The sequence below is a fragment of the Pelmatolapia mariae genome, unplaced genomic scaffold (genome assembly GCF_036321145.2).
Source record: "Pelmatolapia mariae isolate MD_Pm_ZW unplaced genomic scaffold, Pm_UMD_F_2 NODE_ptg000233l+_length_17967_cov_1, whole genome shotgun sequence".
NCBI lineage: Eukaryota > Metazoa > Chordata > Actinopteri > Cichliformes > Cichlidae > Pelmatolapia > Pelmatolapia mariae.
Window position 1 is genome coordinate 8,152 of NW_027051924.1, and position 9,816 is coordinate 17,967.

At 39.0% G+C, this 9,816-nt stretch overlaps 1 protein-coding gene across 1 annotated transcript; it reads right to left on the minus strand.

Annotated features, from left to right (window-relative positions):
- Positions 1-3,065: 3,065 nt before the first annotated feature.
- On the minus strand, positions 3,066-9,784 carry LOC134622826 (polyunsaturated fatty acid lipoxygenase ALOX15B-like; the record flags this gene model as incomplete). The annotated part of the gene is made up of 13 exons (XM_063468156.1): positions 3,066-3,569; positions 3,724-3,894; positions 4,274-4,374; positions 4,498-4,619; positions 5,685-5,854; positions 6,625-6,711; positions 6,858-7,061; positions 8,118-8,261; positions 8,376-8,542; positions 8,778-8,881; positions 8,974-9,096; positions 9,361-9,442; positions 9,586-9,784. Coding segments are annotated over 13 exons (1,854 nt in total), but the record flags the coding sequence as incomplete, so codon positions are not given.
- Between the last annotated feature and the right edge of the window lie 32 nt (positions 9,785-9,816).

The window sequence follows — 9,816 nt, forward strand, 5'->3', positions numbered from 1 at the left end:
TACTCTCAGCAGCATATTAAACATATCAGGTCCCCATAAGGAGAATCATGTGCTAACGGCTGTCTAAATGACTCGGGTAAAGTCTGTAGCATGCGTGCTTGTTGTTTTTGTCTGCTTCCACTTGTCTTTGCACTAGGATGATGTCAGAGTAAATGTGCAGTCATATTCATTGTGTTCCCACTAGTGCTGTCAGCGTAAATCTGAAATGACGTTAACGCCACAACACGGCAAATCTCCGTTAACGAGCTACCGCGGATCGCCCCGTGTGTGGGGCTGGACAGCGTCAACACCTTAACGAGCTAACTGCGCTAATGCGTGGCACATCCGACATACTGTTTTACTTTTGTCCATGACGCGCTTACCTTCAGGGTCATACTTCACATGAAGACCAAAATAGTTCCAAAGGCCAGATCTGAATGAGGGTGGGGGAGGTTCAATTTGCCATGTTGCAACGAGCTAAGCTTCTGTCTCGCTAGCTTGCGCTGCGCTCAGTGGATCTGCGCTCGACAGTGCAGCCTAGGCGGAGTAGTCGAACGCAGATCCACTGAGCTCTCAACACAGACAGCATCGTCAGAAGAAAAGTTGATAAAATAAATTAAAAATCTTGTATTGATCGATACACATGCGTACCGAACCGAAAGCACTGTATCGAACGGTTCAATATCGATACGAGTATCGTTGCACCCCTAATATATATATATATATATATATACATAAGCATATGTGCTACAACAGGAGTTGTTACTTTTGTCCTAAAACTGAGACTACATTTGAGCTCACCAAAACTGGACAACTGGAAAAACATTGACCAATCTGATGAGTCTTAGTCTCTGTTGTGGGTAAACGTGAAAGCATGGATCCATCCTGCTTTGAATCAACAATTTCAGCTGCTGGTTGTGTAACAGTATGGAATATATTTATGGAGAGAATTATGCCTCAAAGTCATTGCAAATGCATACGATATGATCCACAAGCATAAAACAAGCTTTATAATTGTGTACAGTGATTCGTTTGTGACTTTTGAGGAATCACAAATGCGTGGTCCAATCCACACACAAATACGAAGCAATTTGGCCACACGTAAAACTATTCTACAAATGTGTATGAATGCCAAGCGTCATGTCTGGAGAAAACCAATGACCCTAAACACTCAGCCAAGATGACAAAGGAGTGGCTTCAAGACCACTCTGTTAATGTCCTTGATTGGCCCAGACAGAGGCCAGACTTGAACCTGATTGAACTCTCTGGGGAGATCTGAAAATGAATGTGCACTGACACTCACAGCCAACCTGAGCTTGGGCGGTTCTGCAAAGAGGAATGGGAGAAACCGCCCACAAATAGGTGGGCAAGCTTGGAGCATCATACTCAAAAAGAGTTGAGTCACTAAAGCAGTGTTTCCCAACCACCGTGTCTTGGCACATAGATTTCACCTGATTGGTACTCTAAGCAACCTGCCTGAGTAATTGGCAGAACAATTACGTTCTCTTCCACTAGAGGGCAGTACAACTTCTTGCTCCAATTACATGTGTTGCCAACTGCCAGTAAAACAGAAGAAGATGAAGAAGAAATTACATAGTTATGTGAAAATGAAGCACGTAATAGCAATAGATTAATATTTGAAAACAAAAAGTAGTCAATCTGACCTGGACAGAATTCTGACACAGATGAAGGCCCTAGCATGAATAGTGGTCAGAAGAAAGCAAAAATGTTATACTGGAGACAAACTGAGCCAATTCCACTATATCTGGTGCATGGGGGAAAATTGTCAATATGCTTTTTGTGACAATGTTTTTTAGTGGTGTGCCACGTGATTTTTCTAATGTGAAATATGTGCCGTGGCTCCAAAAGGTTGGGAAACACTGCACTAAAGCATAGAAAAAAATGTTTGCATGGATGGGTGTGAATGGGTGAATGAAGTGTGTTGTTTAAAGCGCTTTGAGGGTTCAGGTAGAGCAGAAAAGCACTATATAAAAACTAGTCCATCTACCATTTAGATGGACTGTATATTGTGAATTACAGCTAATTTATAGCAATTAGAATTAACAATATACGACAAAACTAGAATTTAAAAATGTTTCTACAAAGAAATGTAGAAAGCGCACGTTAGCTAAAATACAGCAGCAGCTTCAGACAGAGTTTACGATGTTAGTATTATGCCAGACACTGTGAGGATAAAGGAAAATCGCTTCATTGCTACAATATATTTCATAGCCTTGCCATAGCATTAATCATACTGCATATAGCTTTAAGATGGCCTTGAGACATTTAAACATACTGACACCATATTAATCCTTCACAGGTGCAGTCATAACCATTTTTACATTGTTATATCTTTATACACATATTGCAGTTCGGTGGCCATAAAGAGTTGAAGCTTTCCCAGGTAATTAAAGGTCACAAGCTTCATTCAGCGTTATGTCTGGGTGATCCATTGGTGAGGAAGCCGGGAGCTTAAGAAAGATTGCATACATGCTTACAAAACACATATATATATTACATATAACCTAGAAACAGATTTGAGTAGAGGCCTGAAGGCGCTCAGTTAACATGCTGCACTGGAGCTTCTGTCTTGACAACAGGTGACGAGTGGAGAGGACCAGCCCCTGGAGACCACAGAGGCCTGAGTTTATTGCCTTCTTTGGAAGAAGATGCCAAAAGAGGAACCTCCATGCTGCAGTTAATTCTTAAAATACATGAATGTTCTGTACATGCAAATTATGTGATTGTAAACGCAAGAAGGGGCGTCATAATACCCTGATGCTATAAAAGCAATCTGAAGTATAATTTTGGCGAAGACCCTTGCTGATGTGTGCAGTGATCGTCTTCCCGCGCGTGTACTTCAATAAAAGATCGCTTTGACCCAAACCTTCTGGACTGTCTTGGTTTTGTACTCTCTACCAATTTCGAACCCGTAACAACACCAAATAGCTGTTCCAAAAAATAAATAAATAAATGAACAAAAAAACCTTTATTATGTTAAGGCATAAAAGCATAAAACAGTGCTTATTTTTGGTGATTAAAACAAAGGTCAAGGACTAATTCAATAATGGAATTACAATGCTTGTTGATTTGGGAGTAATGCAATATATTTTTATTTGAATAAAACAAATCTGTGTGGGAGAAACATAACAAAACATTAAAATAATGAAAATATAAGCAATGAAATTTGGTAAAGTTTTAGTAAGACTCTGGCTCAGAGCAGACACTCTCATAGAGTGATGAAAATGTTACCCAGACATATTTCAACAGATAAGTAAAAATCGCAAATCAGCATACAATGATCAGAAGCAGTAAGTTCATTGCGCCATTTCATCAGTAAAACTCAGAACTTACATTTCTTTCCCTGCTTTCGCTTGAAAAGCTAAATTTGTCTTCTTATCTTCTAATATTCAAATGGCCACACTGTTTTCTACCACTGCTGGATCCATGTAGGTGTATGGCACTTTTAAGTGCTTGTTTCTGGCTTTGATGACTCCACTCAAAATTTCAAGCTCCGTCTGAAAATCCTTTAATATCTTGCGAGGAATCTCCTCAGTGAAATGGTCCTCTGGGTACTGGCCAAGAGGGACCTAATGAGAACAGCGATACATTTAGTTTTTCTTCAACAACATTCAAATTTTTGTCAAAATAACTCAACATTCTTGCATGCATATGTAATTTTTTTCACAAAAATTTACTGTAAACATAATTTCTGACATTCTTAATGAAATCTTTGCTTCTTACAAAGTCACTGGACTGCTTGCTGAGGAGCCACACGGTGGCCATGCCCTGAACTGTTACGTTGACATCAGGGAAGGTCGCCAACATCGTAGCCTCGCTTGTCGTCCCCTTTGTGGTCGGTGGTGGGAGTTGCAGGGAGATGGGAGTGTTGGGCATCCAGCCAGCATAGTCAAACTGTATTTAATGAATAAGTAAAGGATAACTGATTTACTAAGATTAAAAAGCATAGTTTTTAATTCTGTCTTTGTTTTTTAATATTGTTGTTACCTTCCTGCTGTTGTATGGTATTATTCATACAATTATTTACATTTTCCCTTTGCATGACAATGAGTTCATTTGATTTTGGGAGAAATGTTTCATCAGCTACAGCTTGTCAGTAACATGACTGACTATAAAAAGAGCGTCTTAGGGAGGCATGTGATGTTTTTTATGTTCTATTGTGAATAAAATTAGGGTTTTTGAGATTTGCAGATCATTACATTGATTGTGTTTTTATTGATATTGTAAACTTTGCCATTTTTTTTTTCAGAATTGGGATAATATAAGGACTCACCTGTCCACAGTTCACAGCTGCATGCTGGGCTGAGCAGGTGTAGATCACCATGGTGACAAACTTGATCAACTCAGTCACATTGGTAAATGTCTGAGGAATTCCTGAAATAACAGCATCACTTAAATTCATTTAGGTTTAGGTCAGGTTAGGTTTAGGTTGCAATATATAGTATGGAGAAATCACCACTATCATCATAATAATTGAAGATAATAATTGAAGCCCACCTGTTTCTGCTTGAGAGAGAAATCCATGTTCAAAAATATCCAAAATCCACTTCTGAAGTTCAGAGTCCTCCTCAACTTCGCTGTCACTCTTGTAGTAGTGGCTGAGCATTCCCTGCACAAACCTTCGACAAATGGGAATACACTGTGTAAAACATGTTTTTATTATTTGTACACAAACTGCTCCAGGATTATTTAAATCATAAAAATTTGCCCTAATTCTTTTGTTTCAAAAACTACATAAAAATAAATGGCACAAAGTACCTTGTCCTGATTAAAAATAGGGAGGTTACAGGTTCATGATCAACACACCAAGTGTTTATAATTTAACTTAGCGAAGTTAGGCTTCTGTAAGTATCAGACACATCTCTCAGTTTAGAGGCGATGCTAACGAATTTTAGTTTCAACAGAAATCTAAATGTTGTTTAATAAGATCAAGGCAGGCTGTACATGTGGTGACAGCTACTGGTATACAAAGGGACATAACTTGTTTAAAAATACACTATTAAAGAACAGGCTCAGGATACTCTTGCAAAACAGAGTCTAGATCTCATAAGTTTTACTTGTTGGCCAATGAAGGTTAAAAAACAGACTAACTGAAGAAACTGATGCAAGGAAAATGTTGGCAAAGACTAGAAGAAGAGGTGTTATGCAAGCCACACTCAGATGTGACATCCACAAAAGAAAGCTTTTGCAATAAAACAAAGAAATCTAGTTAAAAAAGGTACATAGAAAAGGTGTAACATATTTCCGTCCTTTTCTGTCCACATTGGAGATTTGAAATAATATTAATGACAATGATAACAAATCAGTTAGCCAGCACAAAGACATCTCTTAATTCAAATTCCTTCACCAATGAAGACCATAAATACAAAAAATACAAAAAACAAAAAGCAAACAGACAATGAGACAAATGCTTTACACCATGTGCTTTACACACTGTGCAAAGAAATTGTCATTATTGTCTTTTGCAAAGGAAAGTTTGTTATTACTGTGTGCTCAAATATATGACTTTACAGGAGGCTTTTATTTATGGATTTTCATATTTTAACCAGCCAATACTGTGGAGAAAGACCAGTTCAGTTTTTTATGCTGATTTAAGATAGGATGACCCATTATTTACAAACTCTGAATTGTTGCAGCTTGATGGCCTCATTAGGAGAAAATCAAAAGAAAAGAAAGTGTGGTACCTGTGGATGATATCCCAAACCTTTAGTCCATCATCCCTGTAGTAGAAGTTTGGCACAGCCTCCACGCCACGTTCAGCAATGTCATCTGGTATGCAGAGGGAGCTGTAGGTTAATGAGGACACTGACCTCTGCAGGATGGTAAACATGCCCTCTCCACCTGATGATGCAAACTAGAGAATGGGTAGCTCACAGTTAGAGACAAATGTTGTACACGACACTGAAAAAAAAAAACAATTCTTAAGGTAAAGGTCTAGTGAGTGTGTTTGGTGTTATTTTTGTGCCCCTACTCTGAGTGCACGTTACAAAAACAGAAAAAAAATTCAAGTGTTGTTGCATTTTGAGAAGAAAAATATTTTGATTGAAGAAAAGTTTAATTTGAGTGAACAAAATTCATTGCTGCGTGCAAGAAATGTATTTCAGTGTTCGCTATTATCCATTTACACACACAATAACAGCTACGCTCGCTCGGTTGTTGGCATTTGCTCTTGCTCAGATCTCTGCTCTGTGTGCTGACGGACATCTGTAGACCTGCTCTCAGTGCGTAGGGTGCAGAGATGTTGAGAGCACGCTCAACTCTCTTTACACCGTTATAAATGTGCCACAAAACCAACCAATCACAGACTTGGATGCAAAAATTCTGATTGGCTGTTTTGGTCTCCAATCAGCTCGCTAGCTACAGCATTCCGGAAACACTGTCCAAAGTCAAGCTAAATCTAATGGAGTGGTTTGGTTTAAACTAGATTAAAACCAACAATGGACTTAAACATTTTTATATTTTAAAATAAAATAACATACTTACCACACATACTGCATGCAGCAGTTAATTTTGTTTGGTCAAATTAAACTTTTCTTCGCTCAAAGTAATTTTCTCCTCAAAATGCAACATTTGCACTTGCGGAAACATTTTTTACGCCATAAGTGTGCTGGTCTTACTGCATACCTGAGTGAAATTGCCAGTGTCAGAAATTAGAAGACGCCGAGCTAAGTAGTTGATCTGCAGAGTGTAGCGCGTGTGAGGTTTGAGGAGCTGAGGGAAAGAGGGAACTCTGTTAGTGACATGATTGGGGCAACACTTCATTTTATTGTCCACAACCAGCCGTTATGGACAAATGCTTTCCACACCATTGAAATAATGGCATAAAACAAACTGAAGTTTCAGCAAACGTCAGTTACCTTGTACAGAGGATGCACCATGGGCACGTTGCGCAGCAGTGACACTGCAAAAACCTCAGCCAGCAAGTGCGTGCGCAGAAGGTGAACATTGAGCTGATGCTCATTGAAATCTGCACTTCTTACAAAAATCTTGGCGATCAACCAGTCGTACTCAGAATCAGTAGGAAGAAAGATTGGATTGTCATCTGATGGAGTCTGCTTCAGCTACAGAAGGACAGGGCGGAGTAGTCATTTGATACAGATGATCAAGTATACTCCTATAATCAATTACTGATCAAGACTGATGAAATTTCAGTTACTGTTCTATGTTTGACAAGTTTATCTTGTTTGATACTCTGCTGTTCCCTTATGGGGAATTTCCACTGAATCCCTTCTAACAGAGAGCATTTCTTCTGAACAGCTTTACATGTTGCTTTTAATTAGTTTTTACTGATGCTATCTCTCCCTGCTCTGTAAATATATTGCATATTTTGCATGTCTTTCTGTACTGAAAGAGGGATCTTTTTTGGCAAACTGTGTGAGTGTACTGTACAGAATGAACTCTGATGGCTGTTTGTGATTTTGGCATCATAAAGGAAACTGACTTGATTTATGTACGTGTCAGACTCTTGGATACTGCTATGGGATGAACTTTTTTCACAAGGCTAAGGCAAAAACACTTCACAGCTGGTGTTCAGATATGGTACTAGCTATGGTTGCAAATAGAATATCCTTTTATTTTACTGTCCACAGAATTGAGGATTGTGTGGACAGTATTGGGACTGCTCAGTACGTCACCAAGTTAGATCTTCTTAAAGGTTACTGGCAGGTCCCTTTAACTGAACGTGCCTCTAACGTCTCTGCCTTTGTTACACCTGATGATTTTCTACAATACACAGTCATGGCGTTCGGCATGTGTAACGCTCCTGCCACCTTCCAGAGGCTGGTAAATAAAGTCCTCCGTGGCCTGTCCAACTGCAGTGCCTACCTAGATGATCTAGTGATTTACACTGACACGTGGCAAGATCATTTGGAGACTTTATGCCAGGTATTTCACCGTTTGGCTCAAGCTACGTTAACTCTCAACTTAGCTAAGTGTGAGTTTGCCAAAGCTACAGTGATGTACTTAGGCAGGGAGGTGGGACGTGGACAGGTCTGGATGGAGTGAAAGCATTTTACAATGACGTTGTACATGAACAATTGCTTTACACATTAACAGGTGTGCTATCTCTACTGATAATTTGATAAATACACAAACTTTAACCTTACTGTCTGAATTACCTGAATGGCAATCGGCATTAGCTTATCATCAGGAGCTTTGTGGAGCAGGACAAGAGGAGCCATCAAGTACTGCTTCTTCCCATTGATGGTGTTTGCTTTCACTCCATCCAGACGCTTGTAGTCACACAGGAATATGTTCCCTTTCTGTTTGAAAGTTCAGGATATTGCAACAGTGTGGATATAACATTTAGTCAGTGACTGTACAAGTACAATTATTTGACAAAAAATCAATTTATTATAAAGAATTCAGATGATCACCTTCATTTCATCTGCCAGGCTGTAACGGCCATGGGGAAAAACCATGTCATCAGTAACAGGGAAGTTACTGGGCAGGGCTGTACAAAGCTGAATCAACATGGGGTTGATACCATTTAGAAACTGGTAGCCAAAGAAAGCATCCTCTTTCCAGTGTTCATGAACATATTCTGTAAAAAAGAAACATTTAACTTATTATTTTTGAAACTGTGAGCTACTAAACTCTGCTGAATTTCTGAATTAATGTCAGAAGTTCAGGGTCTGATTAAGTGAACTATAAAAGAAAAGTCAGATTTCTCTGGTAAGAATATATATGGTTTACAGAACAGGCTGCCCAATATTCAGCTCATTATTGCATAGAGTGCATACTGTATAAGGACTCCATTATGCTATGATGTTAATTACCTGATATTTCAGTCTTTTTGCAGCAAAACACTCGATTGATGCTGTCAATATTATCCCACTTCTTCTTACAGTTATCCAGTCCCTTCAGCTTCAGCTCAGTCAGTCTGAAACAGAAGAGCACATTTATTTAACTTCATTATGATACTTAATATACTTTTGATAAGTAAAGAGAAAAATATGTATAACAGAACTTCACCCTGTGGAAGCAGTGTAGAGAAACTCTGTAGTTTTGGTGAAGGAGAACTGAACCTCATACGGGAGTGACGATATGTTTTCTGCCTTCATGGAGTGAGGTATTTTCTCTGCATATGCATCCCAGCTGATGAAACAAAGAAACAGCAGAGTGATGAGGACGTTAATTACAGTAAGACATGATATACTTTTTCTCTGCAACATATGTAATAGTTTAATTTCTTTTAATTAATCCCAGCAGACAAAGAATATGCTGTAATGCTTAATTTTAAGCTTAAATATATTTAAGCTTTAGGCTTAGTTTTAGGATATTCAGCTATAACTGGAGAGGATTTGCATTCCAGTTTCAGGGGCCGTGAAGCTAAAACGTGTATAAGCTCTGAATTCTCACCGATAGTCTTCCTCTCGCTGCTGAATCTCCTGCTGCCGACTGTACCTGCCAAGATGATGGTTGTCTTCAAAGACTCTCAGCGCTAAATAAGAAAAAATGGTTTCAAATTCTTCCTGTAAATATGGTATATTGGGAAATTGCTTTAGACTCGTTACAGACTTTGTGTTACATCTTCTGTGGTCTGTAACCAGTAACAAGATTTAAGATGAGCACAGTTTCCCAAACCTTTTCCATTTCTGAAGCGGTGCACCTTGCTATCAGTGATCCAGCGGTAGATGGGAAAGTTGTAGATGTCTCCTTCAGGGGATTTCACTTCCACCTTGGCACAAAACCAACTGTCCTCCGGGAACAGTGGGAGAGACTGTTTGTCTAACTCTATCAGCACAAGATTTCCAAGGGAAGTGGAGCAGGACACCTTAAACTTTGATACCTAAAGAAATGACATAGCAGTTTGGG